This window comes from Papio anubis, chromosome 10, assembly GCF_008728515.1.
Source record: "Papio anubis isolate 15944 chromosome 10, Panubis1.0, whole genome shotgun sequence".
Lineage (NCBI taxonomy): Eukaryota > Metazoa > Chordata > Mammalia > Primates > Cercopithecidae > Papio > Papio anubis.
The window spans coordinates 114,053,509-114,079,877 of NC_044985.1; the positions used below are offsets into that span (position 1 = coordinate 114,053,509).

At 39.4% G+C, this 26,369-nt stretch overlaps 1 protein-coding gene across 27 annotated transcripts in view; it reads left to right on the forward strand.

Moving 5' to 3' along the window:
• Positions 1–26,369, forward strand: part of SP140 (SP140 nuclear body protein) — a 92,618-nt gene that overhangs the window by 39,252 nt on the left and 26,997 nt on the right. For all 27 annotated transcript variants that reach the window (XM_031651564.1, XM_031651579.1, XM_031651570.1 and 24 more), the window contains 8 exons: positions 3,409–3,495; positions 3,714–3,830; positions 4,462–4,515; positions 16,040–16,105; positions 17,756–17,836; positions 20,460–20,534; positions 23,045–23,149; positions 25,172–25,314. In XM_031651564.1, coding sequence (XP_031507424.1) covers positions 3,409–3,495; positions 3,714–3,830; positions 4,462–4,515; positions 16,040–16,105; positions 17,756–17,836; positions 20,460–20,534; positions 23,045–23,149; positions 25,172–25,314 — 728 coding nt within the window. The remainder of the gene's footprint in view (positions 1–3,408; positions 3,496–3,713; positions 3,831–4,461; positions 4,516–16,039; positions 16,106–17,755; positions 17,837–20,459; positions 20,535–23,044; positions 23,150–25,171; positions 25,315–26,369) is intronic.

A 26,369-nucleotide genomic window follows, 5' to 3' on the forward strand; every position in this document is an offset into this window, starting at 1 on the left:
TGGCTCAAGCCTGTAATCCCAGCACTTTGGGAGGCCGAGACGGGCGGATCACGAGGTCAGGAGATCGAGACCATCCTGGCTAACCCAGTGAAACCCCGTCTCTACTAAAAAATACAAAAAACTAGCCGGGCGCGGTGGCGGCGCCTGTAGTCCCAGCTACTCGGGAGGCTGAGGCAGGAGAATGGCGGGAACCCGGGAGGCGGAGCTTGCAGTGAGCTGAGATCCGGCCACAGCACTCCAGCCTGGGCGACAGAGCGAGACTCCGTCTCAAAAAAAAAAAAAAAAAAAAAAAAAGAAATATCCAGATCTGTAGAGTATAATAGAGGTGACCTATGTCTCGGATCGGAGAAGGTGCATGTCTGAGCTTTGTATCTCTTAGGTTGTATTTAAAACTTAGAAGAGGATTTTCATTGTGTTCGTTTTTCATTGCTGCATGACAAATGACCACAAATGTAGTGGCTTACTACAATACCTGCTTGTTATCTCACAGTCCTGCCAGCAGAAGTGTGGGTGGGCTCAACTCAGTTCCCTGCTTAGAGTCTCCCTAGGCTGAAATTAAGATGTCAGCCCAGCTGAAGTCTTATCTGAAGGCTCTGAGAAAAATCTTGCAATCAAGCTCACCCAGGTTGTTGACATAATCCAGCTCCTCGTGGTTGTTGAACTGAGGTCATGGACCACTCTTAGCTCCTGGAGCTCCACTCCATCTTCAAGTCAGCAATCTTGTGTGGAATCCTTCTCATTCTTTGAATCTCTGACTTCCGCTTCTGCTGCTGGCTAGAGAAAACTTCCTGCTCTTAAAAGGCTCATATGGTTAGACCAGATCCACTCTGTTAGTCTTTCTTAAGGCCAGCTCTGCCAATTATGGAAGTAATATCTCATGTTCACAGTCCTCAGGATTAGGGAAAGAAATATTTGGGGCCATCTTAGAATTCTGCCTATCATCAAGGAAATTCCTAGAAAATAACTGTCCAGATGAGCCATTGATTTTCCCAAGCAAATAATATTTATCAAATGAGACATTAAACAAAGCTGAATATAAATACATTAAAAATTTTGGCTTTAGGTGAGACTGAAGAGATCGTAGTAATCCAGTTAGGAGGTACAGGGAAGTGAGGTATACCTATTTTGTTTATTGCTTGCAGATCTCAAATCATGCATAGTGTAGGTATACTAATGTTCAGGTCAACTATACATAGATCATGTGTCAGGGAATTTTCCAGGACTTCTAAAATTAGTCCTTCTTCTGAACCTTTAATCTGGTAGTTCCACTTGCAGAATAGATCCCTGCCTATTACATTTATAGAGGTTTTGTTGAAAAGAGTGTTCCTCAGATAATGGTCTGAAAGTAACGGGTTACTGGTTGAGACGTGGGAACATTTGGTGACTTTTTTCTCTTCTTTTATAGATCTACTTGTCAAATGTGTTACTTACTTTGGACATGGCAAAACTTTCCCATCGTAAGCCAGAGTCATTTTAGCGAAAATGTTGCCAGTTATTAAGAAAAGTACAAGAGTTAGAATCATGATGAAAGTATACAGAGGAAGTGAAACTTTTGTCAGGGGGAGATTATGGCTTTGGCAAAGACAATCCCATGACAAACAGCAAAGAGGCTGCTATGTTTCAGTACAAGTGTGAATGGTGTGTTCCACATGAATGAAGCAGTAACTGAAAAGGGAACATACGATTAATTACATGATTGTAGTTGACTCCAGATTGCATACTAAACAAAATGATTTTCTTTCACAAATTGACAAGACACTAGGTGCCCTCATGAAGGTTTTGATGAGGGACTCAAGATAAAGTGTGGCCAAACATGCACAGTTTGGCTACTGTCCAATGGACCCACATCCATTAGTTTTGGGGGCTGGCTTGAATTGAGGACTTAGCAGACCTTGGCCACCATCTGTTTGCTTTGGATCACTATCTTCTGACATTCAGAAAGCACAGGAAAATCAGGAACAAACACACATGAAATAAGACTTTTTTTGGTAGAGTTTTGCTATGTTGCCCAGGATGGTCTGGAATTCCTGAGCTCAAGCAATCTGCCTGTAATATGACCTATTACAGGTGTCAGCCACCATGCCCAGCAGAGATAAGACTTTTTAAAAATAGACAGAAGAGGTCGGGTGCGGTGGCTCACACTTATAATCCCAGCACTTTGGGAGGCCGAGGTGAGTGGATCACCTGAGGTCAGGAGTTCGAGACCAGCCTGGCCAACATGGTGAAACCTCCTCTCTACTAAAAATACAAAAATTAACCAGGTGTGATAGTGGGCACCTGTAATCCTAGCTACTTTGGGAGGCTGAGACAGGAGAATCACTTGAACCCGGGAGGTGGAGGTTGCAGTGAGCCGAGATTGTACCATTGCACTCCAGCCTGGGCAACAAGAGCAAAATTCTGTCTCAAAAAAAAAAAAAAAAAAGACAAAAGAAAAGTAACAGTAGATGAAGTAGTGAATAAATAAGCACATTAACTGAGAAAATGTTTGCTAAGTGGTGTACTTCCAACCCAAAATATCTAATTCTATCTAATTATATGCCCTGCCCATTTTTAAATAAGATAAATTCAGAACTAAGAGTTCAATGAAACAAGTCAGATGGTTCAAGATGTTTCTGAGAAAGATTCACTTGGCAGTAGATCAGAAAAATGGCCTGATATGGACACAGTGGCCTGAGATTCATGCTTGTGGATCCAAGGGTCCCACAGGACACTCCCCAGCAAGAATCTTCAAGATTATCTCGGCAGGAACTCCAATTTTTGAAGGGCTAGGCTAGTACTCATTAACTGAAACTTAAAGCTGATTTATTCCTTGCCAAGCAAGGCATCTGGTGGGAGGAGGCCCTGTGCTTATAAGACACAGTCTTTATAGAAATGGAAACTGCATTTTTATATAGAGTTTTAGGAAGCATATTGTTTAGGGACCCCAGACCTTCAGAAACAGGAGTGTTTATGAGTAATTTAGCATTTGGCCATCAATGCAGGCTTTGTGGAGGGGGCTGTTGCTGACGGCTGGGCTTCAGATATGTAGAACTGCCACTGATGGGCTTGCTTTCAGAAATATGGTTAGTGATATAAGTAGTCAATGGCCAATTGGGATGAGTTTAAATAGTTGCTTTTTACTATTGTCAAAGAACAGTAGTATTTTCTGGAATGATGAGAGTTTTCTTGCTTTATTCTCAGTACTACAAGTACGAAAATAAAAGTAGAAAAAAGGAGGATGAGGTGCATAACATGGAGAGAGCATGGCTCTGTTAAGTGTCAAATGTGATTATTGGAGAAAGTATATTTTTTTCCAGAGAACAGTTCATCTTAGCTCAGAATATCAGTTTGTAGTATGACAGCACTAGAAACTCTTCTCTGGTCACTGTGTCAGGATCCTTGGACAGTAATTTTCTTGTTTCTCATTAGTGTCTGGTGAACTAGAAGATCACCCAATGAATGAAGAAGGAGAATCAGAAGAGCTCGCTTCTAGCCTGCTACATGATGATGTATCAGGTAATTATGACTTAAAAATAGTGAAAACGGAAACAGAGTTCTGATAAAGAGAAAAAGGAGGAGAAAAAAATAGACTTAAAGGAAGAATCAAATGTAAGGAGGAGCAGTGAAAGGAGAAGATTTCAGAGGAAAAAGTAATGAAGGGGAGCAACAAGGGTGCAGAAAAGAGAGTCACTGTGTCAAACTGAAAGTCTTCATGAATCACAATTTTGGCCCAGGAGCAGAGCAATCAGCATATGAAAATGAGAAGTGTTCCTGTGTCATGTGTTTCTCAGAAGAGGTGCCAGGAGGCCCAGAAGTAAAGATGGAAAGTGATCAAGCATGTGGCACAATGGGTAAGGCTGTCTGAGGGCTGTGGAATGGGGGTGGCTCAGTGGGCCCCACAGACCCCCAGTAGGGTGGAGGTAGGTGCTCCAGTCTGTCTAGAATCCTATTCTTTGCATTTGGTTCAACTGAGCCTTTGGGGAACTGCAGGGAGGCAAGAGATAGCTATAAAGTAATATTTAAGAGGATGGACTCTGCTGATTAGACATAGATGATGTCATAGAAGTATACTCTTTGAAATGCAGTTATCTTGTTTATTGCATTAGTATATTAAGTTACACCCAATCTTCCATGAAGCCCAGGATACCTCAGTGAACTTCTGCTGGTAGATAATAGTGTCACTTTGCTACAACTTAGAAAGGCCACACTCAAAAGACAACTAATCCTGGTACTTAATTGTCAGGAGGAAAGACAGCAGGTCTACTCTTCTTAGCCCAACACGTATTTTTGATAGAAGACCCAGGGTCCATTCTAGACTCCTAGTTCTCAGTTCAGTGGGTTTTTGATTCCCCTAGAAGAAAGAGAGGAATGATTATCTGAACATCTTTATAAACTCAAGCCTTCTGTGGTATAAATTGTCCTAAAATCTGTAACTTTTATTTATTAATTTCTATTACCTCACTACAACTTGTCATTTTCTAGATACTGTGGATATTGGAAACAACTCTACTTTGGGAAAACCCAAGAGGAAAAAAAGTAAGAATAAATAAGAATTTACTTGCTTTTGGTGTTACAAATATGTTTTTAATGCCAGAGTTTTATGCCTATATTGCCCTGAGTAGTTCTTAGTAGAAACATGAATGCTAAAGACTGTGCTAGTGAGGGCTGAGAAGGAAGTAAATAACATGAGAGAGAAAGCCTATATTGCATTAGAGAAGACCTGGATCATCATGAGCAGACTGTTAGTAAAAATATGGAGGTTAACAGTGTTACTGGTGAGGGCTCAGAAGGACATAAGAAAGATGTGGAAAAGGCCTCCTTATTATATAGTGGCCTGTCCTGTACTCATGTGAAAAGCAGAACTTTCTGGATCTATAGCTAAGGAGATTTCCAAATACAGTGATCATAGTGTGTTGTGGTATCTTTTGCTAATTATAGTAAAATGCAAGAGGGAAGAGGTATATTGAAGGAAGAGCAGTTAAATGAAAAAGAATGAAGTCTTGATGATTTAGAAAATTCTCAGCCTATCCAGGTCAAAAAACACAATAAAATAAGGAGATTCATTGTCAGGGACGTGTGCTTCATAGAGACAACCAAGACTTTTTGCAAGTTCCCTGGGAAGTAGTGAAAGGTCAGATTATTCATTCACATAAAAAGTTATTTGAAGACATGAGGCATGTGACTCTTGAGTCCCTCAGCCATCTCAGCAGAAATCAAAAATAGATGTGTGTTGCTACAAAAAGAATAAAATACCTAGAAATACAGCTAATTAGGGAGGTGAAAGATCTCTACAAGGAGAACTAAAATCCTGTTCAAAGAAATGAGAGATGACACAAACAAATGGAAAAACATTCCATGTTCATGGACAGGAAGAATCAATATCATTTTTAAATGGCCATACTGCCCAAAGCAATTTATAAATTCAATGCTATTGCCATTAAGCTAACATTGACTTTCCTCACATAACTAGAAAATATGATTTTAGAATTTACATGGAACCAAAAAAGAGCCTGAATAGCAAAGGCAATCCTAAGCAAAAAGAACAAAGCTGGAGACATCATGCTACCCAACTTCAAGCCATACTACAGGGCTACATTAACTGATATGGTTTGGCTGTGTCCCCACCCAAATCTCATCTTGAATTGTATCTCCCACAATTCCCAAGTGTTGTGGGAGGGACCCAGTGGCAGGTAGTTGAATTATGGGGGCCGATTTTTCCTGTGCTATTCTCATAATAGTGAATATGTCTTCATGAGATCTGATAGTTTTATAAGGGGGAGTTTCCCTTCATAAGCTCTGTCTCTTTGCCTGCCGTCATCCATGTAAGACGTGACTTGCTTCTTCTTGTCTTCCACCATGATTATGAGGCTTCCCCAGCCACATGGAACTGTAAGTCCATTAAACTCTTTTTCCTGTATAAATTACCCAGGCTTGGGTATGTCTTTATCAACAGTGTGAAAACGGACTAATACAGTAACCAAATCAACATGGTACTGGTACAAGAACAGACACATAGCCCAGTGGAACAGAAAAGAGAACCCAGAAATAAGTCCAAACACCTACAACTATCTGATCTTCAACAAACCTGACAAAAACAAGCAATGGCAAAAGGTTTCCTTATTCAGTACATGGTACTGGGATAATCAGCTAGCTGTATACAGAAAATTGAAACTGGACCCCTTCCTTACACCATATATAAAAATTATCTCAAGACAGATTAAAGAATTAAATGTAAAACCCAAAACTATAAAAACCCTGGAAGATGACCTAGGCAATACCATTCAGGAGATAGGCATGGGCAAAGAGTTCATGACAAAGATGCCGAAAGCAACTGCAATAAAAGCAAAAATTGAAAAATGGGATCTAATTAAACTAAAGACTTTCTGCACAGCAAAAGAAGCTATCATCAGAGTGAATAGACAGCTTACAGACTGGGAGAAAATTTTTGCAAACTATGCATCTGATGAAGATCTAACATCCAGCATCTATAAGGTACTTAAACAAATTTACAAGAAAAACAACCCCATTAAAAAGTGGGCAAAGGACATCAACAGATACTTCTCAAGAGAAGACATACATGCAGCCAGCAATCATATGAAAAAAAGCTCAGCATCACTGATCGTTAGAGAAATCCAAATCAAAACTACAAGGAGATACCATCTCACACCAGTTAGAATGACTATTGTTAAAAGGTCTAAAAACAGCAGATACTGACAAGGTTGTGGAGAAAAAGGAATGCTTATACACACTGTTGCTGGGAGTGTAAACTAGCTCAACCTTGTCAGTTGTAAACTACAACTGACAAGGTTGTGGAAGACACTGTGGCAATTCCTCAAAGACCTACAGACAGAAATACTATTTGACCCAGCAATCCTATTACTGAGTATATACCCAAAGGAATATAAATCATTCTATTATAAAGACACATGCACATGTATGCTTATTGCAGCACTGTTCACAATAGCAAAGACATAGAATCAACCTAAATGTCCAGCAATGATAGACTGGATAAAGAAAATGTGGTTCATATTCACCATGGAATACTGTGCAGCCATTAAAAAAAAAAAGAATAAGATCATGTGCTTTGCAGGGACATGGATGGAGCTGGAGACCATTATCCTTAGCAAACTAATACAGGAACAGAAATCGAACACCACATGTTCTCACTTATAAGTGGTAATGAAATGATGAGAATACATGGACACATAGAGGGGAACCACACACACTGAGGCCTATCAGAAGGTGAAGGGTTGGAGGAGGGAGAGGATCAGGAAAAATAACTAATGGGTATTAGGCTTAATACCTGAGTGATGAAATAATCTGTATAACAAACACCCATGACACATGTTTACCTATATAACAAACCTGCACATATATCCTTGAACTTAAAATATAAAAAAAAATAGATGTGTGAATTTCTAGGAAAGATCTGTGGGGAAGCTTCATGTCTGATGGAGGAAATCCCCATGATAAATGCAGGAGATCCGTAAGATTCTTGAGGGTTTTGTACCAAGAGAAACAAAGATGTCCATGTCCTATCTCCTAGAACCTCTAATCTGTTACTTTACATGGCAAAAGGGACTTTGAAGATGTGATTAAGTTAAGGAGCTTGAGGTAAGATCGCATGGGCCCCTAAAGTCAGAGAACATATCCTCCTGTCAAGAGAGGGACGTGTGACTATGGAAGAATGGTCAGAGAGAATAGAGTTGGATGTGGAGATGGATGCAGGGGTCCATCAACTAAGGAATGTGGTCAACTTTCCGAAGCTGGAAAAGGCTCCTCTGTGGCCTCCAGAAAGGAGCAAAGCCCTGCAGACACCTTGATTGATTTTAGCCCTGTGAGGTACATGTCAGATGTCTAACCCACAGAATTATAAGACCATGAATTTGTGATTTTTTTGGTCACTAAGTTTATGGTAATTTATTACAGCAGCAATACCTTTCGTAAGACCAAAAAAAAAAAAAAAATTCACCCTATATGGTTATATTCGATCTTCTAAACAAGTTATATTTTTTCAAATTACTTACACTTTTATGCTGTTTTTTTTCCTGATTTTAAAATACGTACTCCCTATAAGCTTTGCTGTACATATTCCCATTTTTTTCTATGTTTTATTAGCACATTTAGAATTATGTAATATATCTAAATGAATACATTTAAACCATTACATTTCTCTTTAAATCAATATAACATGCAGTAGATATTATAAACATTTAATATCTTGCCAACTTAACTGTAAAAAAAGTTTTATTTCATTCCTATTTTAACTTGCATTGCTTTCATTTTTGGTGCAGCTGAGCATTCTTCATTTGCTGTTGGCCATTTTTACTTTTTCTTCTATGAGTGCTTGGAACTTATATTTTGCCACTGTGTTGTCTTTTTTTCCCCATGCTTTAGGACAACAAGAATACTTATATGTGACATATACTGAATGTCACCTATGTGTGTTGTCATATTTGATGTTATTCTTTTAGGTTTCTTTGTGGTACAGGCACATCTCATTTGATTGCACTTCGCTTTATTGTACTTTGAGAATATTGTGAGTTTTACAAATTGAATGTTTATGACAACCCTGTGTCAAAAAAAGTCTATTGGTGCCCTTTTTCCAACAACATGTGCTCATTTTGTGTCTCTGTTACACTTTGGTAATTCTCGCAAGATTTCAAACTTTATTATTATTATTATTCCTATTATGGTAGTATGAAAGGTGACAACAATGATCTTTGATGTTACTATTCTAACTGGCTATGGCACCACACACTGTGTTCATATAAGATGGCAAACCTAACAAATGTTGTGTGTGTTTCAGCTGCTTCACTGACCAGCTGTTCCCCAGTCTCTCTCCCTCTCTTGGACTTTCCTCTTTCCTGAGACCAAAAAAAAAAAAAAGAAATATGGAAATTAAGTCAATTAATAATCCTACAATGGCCTCTAAAGGCTCAAGTTAAAGGAAGAGTCACATGTGTCTCACTTTAAATAAAAAGCTAGAAATGATGAGGCTTAGTTAGGAAGCCATGTCAAAAGCCAAGATAGGCTGAAAACTAGGCCTATTGCAGCAAACAATTAGCCAAGTTATGAAGTGCTACTCCAGTGAACACATGAATGATAAGAAAGTGGAACAGACTTATTGCTGATATGGAGAAAGTATGAGTGATCTGGATAGAAGATCCAACCAGCTACAACATTCCCTTAAGCGAAACCTTAATCCAGAGTGAGGCCTAAACTCTCTTCCATTCTATAAAGGCTGAAAGATGTGGGAAGCTGCATAAGAAAAGTTTGTGACTAGCTGATGTTGGTTCCTGAGGTTGAAGGAAAGAAGCTGTCTCATAACATTAAAGAGCAAGGTGAAGCAACAAATGCTGATGTAGAAGCTACAGAAGGTTGTCCAGAAGATCTAGCCAAGATCATAGATGAAGGTGGCTACACTAAACAACAGTTTTACAGTGTAGACTAAACAGCCTTTTATTGGAAGAAGATGCCATCTAGAACTGTCATAGCTACAGAGGAGAAGTCAATGCCTGGCTTCAAAGCTCCACGGGACAGGCTGAGTGTCTTGTTAGAGGCTAATGGAGCAGGTGACTTTCACTTGAAGCCAATGCTCATTCACCATTCTGAAAATCCTAGGGCCCTTAAGAATTATTCTAAGTCTACTCTGCCTGTGCTGTATAATTGGAATAAAGCCCAGATGACAGCACATCTGTTTACAGCATGATTTACTGAATTTTTTAAACCCACTGTTGAGACATACTCCTTAGAAAAAAAGATTCCTTTCAAAGTATTACTGTTCATTGACAGTGTACCTAGTCATCCAGGAGCTCTGATGGAGATGTACAGGTGATTAATGTTATTTCCATGCCTGATAACACAACATCCATTCTGCAGCCCGTGGATCGAAGAGTAATTTCAACTAGCAAGTCTTAATATTTAAGAATTACATGTTGTAATGCTATAACTGTCTCTATACATAGTGATTCCTCTGATGAATCTGGGCAAAGTCAATTGGAAAACTTCTGGAAAGGATTCACCATTTTACATGCCATAAGAACATTCATGATTCATGAGAGGAGGTCAAAATATCAACATTAACAGGAATTTAGAAGAAGTTGATTACAATCCTCATGGATGACTTTGAAGGGCTCAAGACATCAGTGAAGAAGTAATTGCAAATGTGGCAGAAACAGCCAAGAGAACCAGAATTAGAAGTGGAGCCTGAAGATATGACTGAATTGCTGCAATCTCATGATAAACCTTGAGTGGATGAGGAGTTGCTTCTTATGAATGAGCAAAGAAAGCAGTTTCTTGAGATGGAATTTATACCTGGTGAAGATGCTGTGAACATTGTTGAAATGACAACAAAGAATTTAGAAAATATTAGTTGATAAAGCAGCAGCAGGATTTGAGAGGATCTACTGTGATAAAATGCTACTAATTTCATTCTTTTGCTTGTGGATATTCAGTTTTCTTAGGACCATTTATTGAAGAGATTATCTTTTCTCCATTATTTATTCTTGGCACCCTTGTCAAGATTAAATGCCCCTTCTTGACATCTGTATTCAGTATAGTGATGTAAGTCCTAGTCAGAGCAAGTAAGCAAGAAAAAAAAAGCCATCCAAATTGGAAAGAAGTTAAATTGTCTCTGTTTGCAGGTGACACGATCTTCTATGTAGAAAACACTATAGAGTTCATAAAAAAACTCTTGGAGCTAACAAATGAATTCAGTAAAGTTGCAGGATTCAAAGATCAGTTGTGTTTCTATGCACTAACAATGAACTATCCAAAAAAGAAATTAAGAAAACAATCCCATTTACAATAGCCACAAAAAGAATAAAATAGGAACCCATTTAACAAGAGGTGAAATATTCGCACACTGAAAACTATGACATTCATGAAAGAAATTGAAACATATACAAATAAATGGAAAGATATCTCATGTTCAAGAACTGGAAGAATATTGTTAAAATGTCCATATTACCCAGAGTGATCTGGAGAGTCAATGAAATCTCTATCAAAATTTAAATGACATTTTTCACAGAAATAGGTAAAAGGAATCCTAAAATTTGTATTGAATCATAAAAGACTCCAAATAGGCAAAGTAATTTTGAAAAAAAAAAAAAAGAAACAAAGCTGGAGGCATCATACTGTTTAATTTTAAACTATGTTGCAAAACAAGAGTAATCAAAACAGTATGGTAGTGGCATAAAAACACACATAAGCCAATGCAATAGAATAGGGAACCCAGAAATAAACTCATGCATGTATGTTCAAGTAATCTTTGATAAGGACACCAATAACAGGATTTTCTTTATGTAGCTGTTCCACACGTCTACTTTTCTTATCTGCTTTATTGAACTGTAATTTACATAAAACAAATTCATCACCTTAAGGTATAATCAAATTTGTTTTAACAAATGTGTGCAGTTATGTAAATACCTCCACAATCATGACATGTATCATTTCCATCACCCCAAAGTCCACTTGTATTCGTCTCTCCATTCTCTAGTTCTTGACAACAGCTGATCTGTTTTTTGCTGGTTTGTTTTTTAAAAGATGGGACCTCACTGTGTGTTCCAGGATGGCTTAAACTCCCGGGCTCAAGTGATTCTCCTGCCTCAGACTCCCAAATAAGTGACAATACAGGCATATACCACCCCTAAACTAAGGTGTTTTTTGTTTTTTTGGCAACCTAATGTGTGGTCAATGTTTGTAAATGTTTTCTGCCCCTTGAGAATAATGTACATTTGAACTATTTGTTAGGCTCTGGCTTCACTCCATGTGTATCTTTTTTATCAAGCACAACTTTGTTGTTTAAATTCGTGTCCACAGTAATTTAAATTTTATTTGCTCCATCAGATTTGCATACAAATGTGTTAAATTCTCGCACATGGTTGTATATTTGCCAATTCCTCTTTATTTTGTTGCTTTACTTTAAATATTTTGGGGCTATTCATGATTTATAACTTCTTAATGGATGTTTTTCTTTTGTCGTTATACAGCATTCTGCTTTATCCCTGTTAATGCTTTTGCCTTAAAATCTCTTTGGCTGAGTACTAACATTGTTACACAAACTTTTATGGTTTTTTAAAAATATTTTTCACTCACTTTATGTGATGCCCTCTTGTTCAGTTTTCTTTTATGTCTCTTGTAACTGCACTTAACTTTTGTAATTTTGTCTGATAATCCTAGCTTCTTAACAGGTAAATTTAAATTTATTTACATTTATTGAGATTCCAGATGTATATGGACCTATATCTTCTGTGGTATTGTTGACCATACTTTATTTGTGTTTTTCGTGTCTCCTTCCTGCTTTCTAATGGATTGGTATAAAACTATATATTCTCCCCTTTCTCCCTGCTGATTTAGAAATTAAAGATAAAATTTCTGTAATGTTTTAAATTATGCCCCAATCCCAAAAGATGACAAGGAGCTGGAGCTTATCATGGTTTCACTACAAACTGAACACCCCATTTCTACCATTTTGGCTATTGTTTAATATTTTATTTTTAACTATAAATTTTGAAACTGTTATCATTTTTACAGTTGATATTTACTTAATTTAAAAAAATTATTTTGTATGCTCACCATCGTTTTTTTTCTTTGGTTTCACTTTTTGTCTAGCTGAAGTAAATTCTTTGTTTTTTCTAGTGAGTGATCTCTAAGTGGTAAACTCTCTAAGTGTTGGATGTACAACTTTGTCTTTACTTTGATAGAACTTCTTAGCTACATTAAAACTTCTAGGTCAATAATTTATTTCTTCTCAGTATAGTAAAGTGATTACTATATTATTTTCTGGAATCTATGGTGTGGCTAATAAAAATTATTTTCTTATTGTAACTAACTGTAACTTCTTGGTAAATATTCTGTCCTTTCTCTCTAAAAGCTTTTTTTCCCCTAAAATTTAATCACGAAAATTTTAAGCATACAGAAGACTTGGGAGAATTGTATACTAAACATCAATATACTTTCACATAGATTCACAATTAACATTGTATCATTCCTGCTTTATCACTTTTCTATTCATCTATGCATTTCTCTATCCACTCACTAACTGGTGGTCAAGTTTGAAACATTTCAAGGCTGCAGACATTAGCACTCTTCCCCCTCAAATACGTTGGCATGTGTATCATTAACTAGAGTTCAATATTTATTTAGAATTCTTTTCTTAAGATAAAATTTACAATGAAATGCATGAGTATTAAGTATACCATTTGATGAGTTCTTGTAACTGCCTTTTTCTGCACCATCAAAATTCTTATCAAGATACAGAACATGACCATCACCTGGAAAGGTTCCTTATGCCCTGTCCGGTATATCTCACCCACTACCCATCAGGGCAATCACTACTCTTCTTTTTAACTATGATAATTTGGGTTTTTAAAAACTTTATATAAATAAGGTTTTATAGCATATCCTCTTTAGAGTGGGATTTATTTCACACAGCATGTTTTTAAGATTCATCCATATTGTTGGATGTCTCAGTAGTTTGTTCTTTTTCATTGCTAAGTAGTGTACATTATCTGGATATACCAAATTTTGTTTATAATTCTATTGATGGACACCTCGAGTTTTTAAAGTTTTTTGCTATTATGAAAACTCTGCTGAGCACATTCTTGTAGGAATCTTCCTGTTTTTTCATATCTCTTGCTTAAATACCTAGGAGCAAAATTGCTGGGATATAGAGTAGACACATCAGTTCTTTCCCCGCAAGACCCATGAAAAGGATGGTGCAGAGCAAGCCCAGGTGGATGCTGCACTCACAGGTGTGTGCTGCAGTAGAAGAATGCTTCACTGAGGAAACCTATGGGCTTATAAGGGGACTGATAGCAAACCTACCCAAACCTTACCTCTGAGGGAGACATTATCTTTTTAGCTGGAATTTAAGCAACTCTCCTCTGGGGATATTAAGCAAATCTCCTCTGGGGATCTTAAGCAAATCTCTTCTGGAGGCATCTCCTCTGGAAAATGTCTAAGGAGGGAGATGTTGTCTATTTTATAGTGGTCAGGGATACATTTACCCTATAATCTGGAGGCTACATGATCTCTAGCTTCCAAGACTGCTTTGCTATTCAAATATCCTTGAAGTGATACTCTGAGGCATGTAGAAATGCCATGGAGAATGGCCTTCCACCAAATTCATCCCACATTTTTGCTTCTGGCAAATTTCCCCATGAAGACACCACCCGGTCAGTCACTCTGATAGTCGGACCCATGAGTCCACATCCATTCAATTTTTTTCCTACAACATTTAACAAATTTTGACCCAGTGCAGGGGCTCACTCATGTTATCCTAGTACTTTGGGAGGCCAATACAGGAGGATCACTTGAGGTCAGGAGTTCAAAAACCAGCCTGGACAACATAGCGAGACCCCATATCTACACACACACCCGTACCCACGCACATTTCATAAACTGTAAACGATTTAGGTCCCTTATGACCACCTCTAAGGTACAAGTCCTTACATGAGGGAGGCAATTAGTGCCTGGCTTTCATACAAGAAGTACAATCCCCAGGGCACACGTGGGGCTCCCAGAAGGAAAGTGGGCTTCCTTGAGTGGTATGTACATTGGTAAGGGGGAAGGTGAACAGTGTCTCCTATGTGGTTCCTGGCTGGCTATAAGCCTTGGAGTTCCCAGTTCTGTTCATCCTTGATTTGTTTGTGTGTGTGGCTAGGGAGAGGGTGGGCATGTTGGAGGAACTGCTTGAGGACAGTCTGTCCAATCTGTCCTATTTGTCCATGACACCAACCAGGTGGCAGCCCCCCTCTAACAAATGACTGAGAATAGTGGTAGGGACAATGTCTAGAGGGTTCAGTGTGGGACCTCAGAAGCTGGACCCAGCCCCTGCCGTCTCAAGGCTGGTGCAGAGAGGCTGACTCAGCATTCTCAGAGGTGGGAGCACTGGAGCAGGGTATTTTCCTTCTGGATAAAGGATCCTTGGGTTCTTCTGAAAGACAGATATCACCAATGCTCCTCTTTCTCCCATACCTCTTTAGATGTCTGGATTTTTGCTCTTGCTTCACTGCTGCAAAATCTGCTATACCACTCCAGTGGCTGTACCTTCATCTTTTATCCTAATCATCTCCTTTTCTCACTTAGACTTTCCATCTACAAAATTAGATAGTAGAGGAAAAGCATTTTCATAAAATGTGTCTGGAGTTAAATCTGTATCCCTAGGCTCTTTGAAGGCCATACCCACCAGGCTGGTAGGGGAAAGGATGAGGCATCATCCTTAGGAATGGTTGCAACAGAATCCTGAATCTTCAAGATAGGTCTACAGAACACTTGCAACCCCTACCACTTCTGTCCTGGTCACTATCCAGGAAGGAGATGATCCCTTTCTGGGGGTTGCTCCCTTCAGTGAGCCTACTGCCCTCCCACAGTGTGCGGACAGGAGGAGATGAGGGATAGTCAGAAAGGCAGTGCACTGTGGAGTCACTTTTCAGATAAAGGGCACATCAGACTGCAAATGGTCCAGACAGCCAGATTCAGGACACTGATGAGTTTCTGGGGTCACAACAGTATTCCTGGAGTCAGCTGCTCTGCAGCCTGAAGTAGGGCTGACAGTGTGGAGGCACTGCTGAGATTATTTAATGAAATTATATAGGGATTCTATAATGAGTATGTAATTACATAATGAAAACTCACTACATCAAGTTCAGAATATCTCCCAACTTCCAATATAGAATATTATTTATAACATCATCAGCTTCAAGGAGGATGCCTTCTCATTGCACATTTGCATTTACACAACAAACACTTGAAAAAGAAACATGAAGCAGCAGTTATCATTCACTCTAAGGTGCCAGCAAGAGTTAATTTTCTATTAAAAATTTTGTTTCAAGGAAGGTCATCTCCTATAGTCTCTCCCAAGCCCATGGCCCAAGGCTCATGCAGAGGTAAAATATAACTCTGTACTCAACCTCCACACTGCTACACTGATCCTAAAGTATTTTGCCCCCTTCCTGCGGACCAAAGTATGAAAAAAAAACCTTTACTCTTACTGGCATATAAAACTCAAAGAATATCCCTCTGCATAATTAACTTTATTCTCTTTGGTTTGAAGGAAAAAAGAGGGGGCATTGCTGGACCAGAGTAAGAAGGAGAACGCAGAAAAACGTCCAACAACATGGTAAGCAGGCAAAGTGAGGTCGTTACAGCTTTTGAGTTTATTAGGGCACTGCCCACCGTATTCTTGAAAGCCTGCAGTTCCCGAGGGCCTGGAGAGTTCTGTACCTCCTGTATCAGTTAGGGTGTAGACTAACAGGCTGTGACAAAGAGGCCTGAGAATGCAAGGGCTTCAACAAAATGGTGTCTCATGCATGTAATAGTCCAGAGGCCCACAGTTAATAAAGAGGTGTTATCATCCTCAGTATGACTTTCTTTCCTAGCTCAAGAAATTTTTATTAATTTGGAAAGACATTCCTAAGAGGACCAAATGAAGAAATCAGGGTGTATGTGTATGTGTACACAATTGTAAAAATATATATATGTATAACCATATTTTATGTGAAATTTATACTTCTGAAGTATATTTTTATGTATCCTGATAGATGCACATGTAATTATTTTTTTTTTATTTTTTATTTTTTTTTTGAGACGGAGTCTCGCTGTGTCGCCCAGGCTGGAGTGCAGTGGCCGGATCTCAGCTCACTGCAAGCTCCGCCTCCCGGGTTTTTACGCCATTCTCCTGCCTCAGCCTCCCGAGTAGCCGGGACTACAGGCGCCCGCCACCTCGCCCGGCTAGTTTTTCGTATTTTTTAGTAGAGACGGGGTTTCACCATGTGAGCCAGGATGGTCTCGAACTCCTGACCTCGTGATCCGCCCGTCTCGGCCTCCCAAAGTGCTGGGATTACAGGCTTGAGCCACCGCGCCCGGCCAGTAATTATTTATCTGTATATATAAAGAGACATTAATATAGAAAAGTGGATGACAGTTCATTCATAAAAATATATGTAGTGGTTACATTTGGTCAGTGTAATAGAAGCAATATTTATATTTTTATTTGTGGTTTTCAAATGTATGTGTGTATATTAAAATATTATAAATCTCCAACATTTTTAATGAAAAAGTGTTATTAAAAAAGTAACATATGCAAAAAGAAAAGAGTAGGAGAATATTTTTGCACAGATCATCATCTGGAGATCGCCATCCTCATCTGTGGCTATCTCCACATGGTGATGTTTCATATCATTTTATTTTCTGAATTTCCTGTAAATACATATGTTCTTTATAATCAGGCCCTGAAATCTTGGAAATTTATTTTAGTCATGGTCTGAGAACTTCCTTTCTTCTAGACGATAAAGGCTAAGTCTCATTTTCTAAATGATTGTCAATTTTGAATCAGTGGATCTAAAATAGTAAGATTTTAGCATCCTATTGAAAATCGTTAATTTTTACCAATCTTGCCAGTTGATGTGGCTGCCTGGTTGGTGGATGTGACAGCTTTGTTTGGAAAGAAAAAAAAAGGGGTTGCATGCATTTTAAGAATGGCTGTTTTCAAATTGAAAATTTGTTTGGACTGAATCATTAAAACATTTTCATTTAAGTCTGTGTGTATGTAGACAAATTCTAAGAGACTTCAATGTACAATTAAATCCTGTGTGTAACTTAAAAGTCGACAATCTCAAAAGCAGAAAATGCTCTGGACACCTGCTTGAGGTTCCTTGTCTGAAAAAAGGGGATCCAGAATGAAACCCAGGACTCCCTCACTTGCTTTTGGTCCAGCCTGTCAGTTTTTCTGCCCAGTTCTATTAATACATTTTCCCCTGCCTATCCCCAGAAAACAGCAAAGCCGATGGCCAGGTGGTCTCAAATGAAAAGAAGGCGAACGTGAATCTGAAAGGCCTTTCCAAGATTAGGGGTAAGAAAAAGTTTGTGCCGCTTTCCCTTTGCCCTACAGGTCAATACATTTTTTTTTATTATTATACTTTATGTTCTAGGGTACATGTGCACAACGTGCAGGTTTGTTACATATGTGTATGTGTGCCATGTCAGTGTGCTGCACCCATTAACTCATCATTTACATTAGGTATATCTCCTAATGCTATCCCTCCCTGCTCCCCCCACCCCGCAATAGGCCCTGGTGTGTGATGTTCCGCTTCCTGTGTCCAAGTGATCTCATTGTTCAGTTCCCACCTATGAGTGAGAACATGCGGTGTTTGGTTTTCTGTTCTTGTGACAGTTTGCTGAGAATGATGGTTTTCAGCTGCATCCATGTCCCTCCAAAGGATATGAGCTCATCCTTTTTTTACGGCTGCATAGTATTCCACGGTGTATATGTGCCACATTTTCTTAATCCAGTCTATTATTGATGGACATTTGGATTGATTCCAAGTCTTTGCTATTGTGAATAGTGCCACAGTAAACGTATGTGTGCATGTATCTTTATAGCAGCATGATTTATAATCCTTTGGGTATATACCCAGTAATGGGATGGCTGGGTCAAATGGTATTTCTAGTTCTAGATCCTTGAGGAATCACCACACTGTGTTCCACAATGGTTGAACTAGTTTACAGTTCCACCAACAGTGTAAAAGTGTTCCTATTTCTCCATATCCTCTTCAGCGTCCACGGGAACAGAAAACCAAACACCGCATGTTCTCACTCATAGGTGGGAATTGAACAATGAGAACACTTGGACACAGGAAGGGGAACATCACGCACCGGAGCCTGTCGTGGAGTCGGGGGAGGGGGGACAGAATAGCATTAGGAGATATACCTAATGTAAACGATGAGTTAATGGGTGCAGCACACCAACATGGCACATGTATACATATGTAACAAACCTGCAAGTTGTGCACATGTACTCTAGAACTTAAAGTATAATTTTTTTAAAAAAAAGTATTAATGGAGACTTCATGATGAAGGCAAAAAAAAAACAACAAACAACAAAAACAAAAACAATAAAGCACCTTCCCTCCTTCAGCCTGGGCAAGCCTTAGTCTGGAACACATATAGTTGGGGGTGACATGGTCAGTGTCTTCTCTTATTCTCTCTTGGCCCTACCCCTACTCCACAGCTGTTGGCTTGGTCCCATCCAGGATTTCGGGAGGTGAGAGAGAGGGCTGAGATCAGAGTGTGGAGGTGTCTTGCCTGACAGGTGCAGCCGTGAAATGACATTACAAGTGGTTGATGCACAATCACTAGCTCTTTCTTCCATGACATGCTTTCATCAACTGCCCTGCAAGGGAAGGGGAGGGGTCATGCATCACAGCTTGACTTATTTTGAAAATAGAGCTTTACTTCTACAACCTGGATGCGAGTGAAAGGCTGAACCTGGCATCATCAGTTCCACTAACTCTTTCTATGGTTGCATACATGGACTAATGCATTGTCCTAGGATGTGGGTGCTCAACTCAACCTACTTGCTTGGGACTTCCTCAATTTTGCCTATGAAACTCTCATTTCCAAGCCATAGGTCCACTTTGGGTCTGGTTGCTCCTTTTTACTTTGGTGGCCTAATATGCTCATGATATGGTTAGAATTTATAGTACTTAGGAATGAGTAGGCTGGATAATATTTCCTCATGGGCCTACATGACCCTGACCAGCACCCCCAGATGGTGGTCATTGGATGGTGGACATTCAGCACAAGAAGGAAGGAACATTTTGCTTTCCTGCCTCGGAAAATGAAACACATTTGAACGATAGTAAACCTTGACATGTCCACCCACAGCCAATTAACGTGCACACGGGAGAACCTCGTCGGCCGCAGCATCTGTCATGTCAATCCTTAATTACCATTTGGAATGAAGGCTGCGGAAATCTCAATTCTACCCACTCCTCGTGATTAATTTTCTTCTGGTTAGTTTCTTAAATCCCAATATTTCTTTTTTCCAAAGTCATGTGGACAAAGCCCTGGTCACATTTACTATTACTTTCAGCACAAAGGTACGAATATCTTCCCTCAATGTGATATGTGCAGCATACATCTCACCTATGGAACACCTAATAGGATTTCCCTTAACTTACAGGACTGTCATTTATTTTTGTCTCTGCTAAGAGAAACCCAAATGCCTTCACTTAATTTTGTAGTTTTGTCTCAATTTTCTCTGAATATTTTAGTCTCTGTAATGACAGTAATTATCATTTTGATCTTGCAAAGATTAAATAAATTAGTGGACGTGTAAGTGTTTAACATGTATTATATGCCATATATATTTCAAATATATATATTTGAAATGAAATATGAAATCAACCTTCAAAATATGGAATGAAGCATTTGTACTTTTGCTTGAGATATATGTGAAATACTGCTTTCAATTAGTCTTTTTCCTAATATAAGAATAGGAAAATGAAATATAAAGTGACCCTAATATTAGCTATCTGATTCTTCATACCTTAAAGGCTTGGGTTTAAATCTTTTTATTTATACATTAAACAGGCTTTTGGAAAGTTACATTTAAATGGAATTTTTGAAAAGCTGTAATATGTGTAATACAGATACTCATAGATGACTGTGATTATATTATTCTACTTTCTCAGGGAGAAAGAGAAGCAAACCTAGAACCCACTTCACTCAGAGTGACAGAGCTCCACAGAAAAGAGTCCGATCAAGAGGTAAAAAAGAAAAGAGAAATGTACTTTCAATAACTAAACATCTAATTTCCTGTGCAGTACACTGTACTTTCAATAATAAACCCATTTCCTTAATTGTTTTATGAAGCTGTACTAACTAGTGAGAAATTTATCCTATTTAGTCATTTTCCAAAATGTGTCAAGGAAAGAAGGAAGTAAGTTGGTGATTGATCTACAATCAGACCCCGGGGGCTCAGGCGCCACTAAAGTGCTACTTTCACTGAAATGATAAATGTCAAGGCTGGAGATAGTTCATTGCCATATAAAGGGCACAACCCATATTTATTATTTAGCTGACCTTCCTCTGGCTACACAGAAAGCCACAGGTTGTACACTAAGGGTGAAACAGAGTTGTGATTAGAGATCTGTGTCCTAAGACTTTCTTTTTCTTTGCGTGGGCTTAGGCTGATCACTTGAGTTTCTTTGTCTCAGTTTTCTCATCTGGAAAGCAAGAGCATGAATTAGGCCAACCATCTTTCTTTCTTTTTCTTTTTTTATACTTTACGTTCTGGGATACCTGTGTAGAATGTACAGGTTTGTTACATATGTATACATGTGTCATGGTGGTTTGCTGCACCCATCAACCCATCATCTACATTAGGTATTTCTCCTTATGCTGTCCTTTCCCTAGCCCCCAACTCCCGAGAGGCCCTGGTGTGTGATGTTCCCCTCCCTATGTCCATGTGCCCTCATTGTTCAACTCCCACTTATGAGTGAGAGCATATGATGTTTGGTTTTCTGTTCGTGTGTTAGTTTGCTGAGAATGATGATTTCCAGCTTCATCCATGTCCCTGTAAAGGACATGAACTCATTCTTCTTTATGACTACATAGTGTTTCATGGTGTATATGTGCCACATTTTCTTTATCCAGTCTATCATTGATGGACATTTGGGTTGGTTCCTAGTCTTTGCTATTGTGAATACTGCTGCAATAAACACACACATGTGTGTGTGTCTTTATAGTAGAATGATTTATAATCCTTTGGGTATAACCAGTAATGGGATTGCTGGGTCAAATGGTATTTCTGGTTCTAGATCCTTGAGGAATCGCCACACTGTCTTCCATAATGGTTGAACTAATTTACGCTCCAACCAACATTGTTAAAGCGTACCTATTTTTCCATATCCTCTTCAGCATCTGTTGTTTCCTGAGTTTTTAATCATTGCCATTCTAACTGGCTTGAGATGGTATCTCATTGTAGTTTTGATTTGCATTTCTCTAACGACCAGCGATGATGAGCTTTTATTCGTGTTTGTTGGCTGGAGAAATGTCTTCTTTTAAGAAGTGTCTGTTCATATCCTTTGCCCACTTTTTGATGGGGTTGTTTTTTTCTTGTAAATTTGTTTTAAATTTCTTGTAGATTCTGGATATTAACCCTTTGTCAGAGAGATAGATTGCAAAAATTTTCTTCCATTCTGTAGGTAGGCCAACCATCTTTCTTATTAGTCCATCCCAGTCCTAATAGTCTGCCTTTCTAAAAATTTGTCTCAGGACGAAGGACAGCTCCCCTGTTTATCATGACTTCTGTTGCCCATACATGAGCCCATACATTGCATGAGTGCAATGGTGTGATCTCACCACAGACTCCACCTCCCAGGTTCAAGCAATTCTCCTGACTTAGCCTCCCAAGTAGCTGGGATTACAGGTGGGCACCACCATACCTGGCTAATTTTTGTATTTTTAGTAGAGACAGAGTTTTGCCATGTTGGCCAGGCTGGTCTTGAACTCCTGACATCAAGTGATCCGCCTGCCTTGCCCTCCCAAAGTGCTGAGATTACAGGTGTGAGCCACCATGCCTGGCCCTACACCTTTGGTTGGAAGGGAAGGATTCACTGCTCACCCTCCTGGAGTTCCTTTGAAGACCTTACACCCCCTTCTCTGTGAAATCAGGTCTCCAGTCCCCCACCTGCCACCCCATATAATTTTCAGATTATTCTAGAGCTCCCTGAGCTCTTCTCTCAGCTACAAGGAAAGCTGACAGGATGGAGAAATGAACTAAAGCAGAGAACAAAAATAGAAGGCAGACATCATCTGCATTAGGTTATCCTATCATTACCCTGTCCCTGCTTGCCCCGTCAGTGCTCAAATTGGGAGATTGAATATGATCTCTGGCTTCATCTAAGGCTACCTACCTGCAGCAAAGCAGCATAGCTGGAGAGCTCCTGTCAGAACAGTGACAGCAACTGCGTTTCATTGTCATATAAGAATCAGTGGAGCTTACTAGATTAGGAGTTAAACCAGTTTTACTGAAGTCTAAGTTCTCTGCTAAAGTATTCTATTTTGTATGAAATTTGAAAGGTGAAATTGGGGTAGACATTCTGTAATTATGTATCAAAAATGCCACTTGGAAGAAAGACTTTGAAACTCTAGAGGTTTTTGGAATAGAATTTCCTAAGTATCCCTTGTGTCTTTCTAGGAATTACCTCAGTAGGGAGGGAGGGGGGATGTGCCTTTGCAAAGTGAAACAGAATGAAGAAATCCTCTCTTTCAGCTTCAAGAAAGCACAAAGATGAAACTGTGGATTTTCAGGCTCCTTTGCTTCCGGTGACCTGTGGTGGGGTGAAGGGAATTTTACATAAGAAGAAATTGAAACAAGGTGGGTTTCATGGTCTTCTTTAAATTGCAGCTCCTATCTGAAGGCATCACAAGTAGTGGGGAATTATCATGTGAATTACACATCATTCAAGGAGTTTGGCCCCAGTTTGGCTTGAGGGAAGGAAGAAGGGATTTCTAAGATGATGTTTTCAGACTTTAAGAAATCACGCCCATTAGATGCTCACTCGCACATGGAGTGTTCAGGGGTTGCCCAAAGAACCAAAGAGAAGTGCAGGAACGTCAGTTCACAGATGGAAAATGTCACGTATTTTACTTTGAATCAGACAGAAAAATGAAGAGGCCTTCAACTTCAACTTTCATATTCTCTCTCCGTTCTGGAGTGCCATCACCAGGGCAGGGTGCTTGGTATAGGAAGATGATCACAGAATTTGGGATCACGAAGCCTGAGTTCCAGCCTTGGCTGTGCCAGGAGTGACTGTTCCATTCTGAATAGAGAAGGGAACCTTTCTGAACCTGAAATTTCTCATCCAAGAGAGGGAACAATAATAAGAAACCTGCCTCATGATGTAGCTGTGAGAATTAATTTACAGATTGATGTAAAATATGTAAATTTACATGTTTTTACTATAAATTATAAAACTTTGCCCAAAAATGTCTATTGCATTGTGACTATTTCTAAACAGCTTTACTGAGATATAGTTCACATATCATACAACTCACCACTTAGAGTGTACAAATCAACTATTTTTTTGTATATTCACAGAATTGTACAGCCATCATTATCATCTAATTTTAGAACAATTTGTTCCACACTAAAAAAAAAAAAAGCCCATGTCAATTAGCAGTCAATGCCCATTCCCACCTAAGCAGCCACTAATCTATTTTCTGCTCTATAAGTTTGCCTATTGTAGGCCTTTCTAGAAATGGAATTCTATAATACATGCCGTTTCCTAACTGCCTTCGTTCACTGATTGTGGTATTTTCAAAGTTCATCTATAATGAATGTATTAGTACTTCATTTCTTTTATTGACAAATAATATATTTCATTGTATAGATATACCACATTTTGTTTATAAACTCATCATTTGGAACTATTTTCACTCTTTGGCTATTATAAATAATGCTGTCCTGAACATTTGTGTAACAAGTTTTGTGTGAACATATTTCAATTATTTGGGGTATATATTCAAGAGAAGAATTACTGCATCATATGGTAATTCTATGTTTAACTCATTGAGGAATCACCAAAGTGTTTTTCACAGTGGCTACACTATTCTGTATTCCTACTGGCAGTGTGTGAAGGCTCCAATTTCTCTACATGCTCACCAACTTTGTTATTGTCTGTCTGTCTTTTTTATTACAGTCATCCTATCATCCTAGTGGGTGTGACATGGTGTCTCATTGTGGTTTTGCTTTGTGTTTCCTTAACGGCTAATGGTATTGAGCATGTGACTATCTTTTACATATAAATTAAATTTTTTATTGGATAACATTTCACAATTAGTTTTTTAATATCAGCTACCCATGATTGCAGGGGTGTGAAAATCTCTGTTCACTAATGCCACTAAACTGCATAAAACATGTTATAATTGAGAATGCAGATGTTGCTGGAGTGACCCCTGAGCCACAGGGCACCCATCTGAGACCGTAGCCACAAGTTGAGGATTCTGCCTCCAACATTGCCCTCACAGCCATCTGGAGACTCAGGCCTGGTCTCTACTTCCAAATTTGAATAGAAAATTGGAATCCTCTGATCTTTCAGAATCACTTGCTTTTCCTTCTGTAAGTGCTTTTGAAATGCTTAAAAGGTTGCTCTTGTTGACAACCGTCACTTTCTTCATGGATGAAGGTCAAAGAAATGTGCACCCCCGCCAGGAAATATCCTTAGAGTGGACTTTCAGGCTGGATTTGAGGCCTCTAAAGTCTGAGAGGGAAGGCCAGACCCTCCTGCTATTGATCTTGATCAGAAATTGGGTGGCTCTAGATCCAGTGTGGTGAGTGGCCACAGTCTGAGTGCTGGGAACAAAGAGGGCTCAGAATCAACTTACCCTGGTCTTACAGGAATCTTGGTGAAGTGTATACAGAGTGAGGATGGAAATTGGTTCACCCCCAGGGAATTTGAAATCAAAGGAGGCCACGCAAGATCAAAGAACTGGAAGCTGAGTGTGCGCTGTGGCGGGTGGCCCCTACGATGGCTGATAGAGGTATTCCAATGACAAGGGGCCAGACCTGTGTCCGTTCTTGTTCCCTAATAATGAGGAGACTGTACTGTTTATTCACCAAATATTTGTTAGGTTATTGCTAAAGCCTTGATGCCAGTGGGTTCATCCTCTCACTCAGGAGAGAGGGACCCCATATCCGTAACCACACTACAGTGCAGCACATCCATGTTGTACCAGGGCCTCCATCAGGATAGGCTCAGCAGCTTGAAGGAGGAAAGGGTCATTCTGACTAGGGTGCATGCAGACAGCTTTGTGCACTGAAAGAAGGAAAGGAGTTGATAGTCAAGCAGTGGAAGAAGACACTTCAGAGAAAGAATGGCATAAAAGCCAGAATGCCATGCAAACCAGAACCATGGCAAAAGTAGCTCTGTGGATTTAGGTAGCACAGATTGTGAGCAATTAGGTATACTATAACAATTGGGGCAGTTTGTGGAGGGCTTTAATGCCAGGCTAAGGAGTTTAAACCTATAATTGAGATAACAAGGATTCAGTGAAATCTTCTAGGATTGGAAATGACATTTAAAGCAATATTTTATTTTATTTTTAGGAGACAGTCTCACTCTGTTGTCCAAGCAGGAGTGCAGTGGCTCAATCTTGGCTCACTGCAACCTCCGCCTCCCAGGTTCAAGTGATTCTTGTGGCTCAGCCTCTCGAGTATCTGGAACTACAGTCGTGCACCACCATGCCAGGCTAATTTTTATATTTTTAGTAGAGATGGGGTTTTGCCATGTTGGCCAGGCTGATCTCGAATTCCTGGTGTCCAGTGGGAAGTCTCCTCGGCCTCCCAAAGTGCTGAGATTACAGGTGCAGCCACCGCGCCCAGCCGTAAAACAGTATTTTAGACAGCCATGGGGCTTTCCCCCTAGCAAACCTATACTCAATTCAGAATGCTCAGTTCAAGTGTGACCCCTTCCTGAATGTTCATTGACCCGGCCATGGGTCATCACTTCCCAAGGCTCCTGAGCCCTCTATTAAGGCCTTTCTACTAAGGCCTTTCATTCACTGTTTTATATTTATTATTCTGTGAGTGCTTTTTG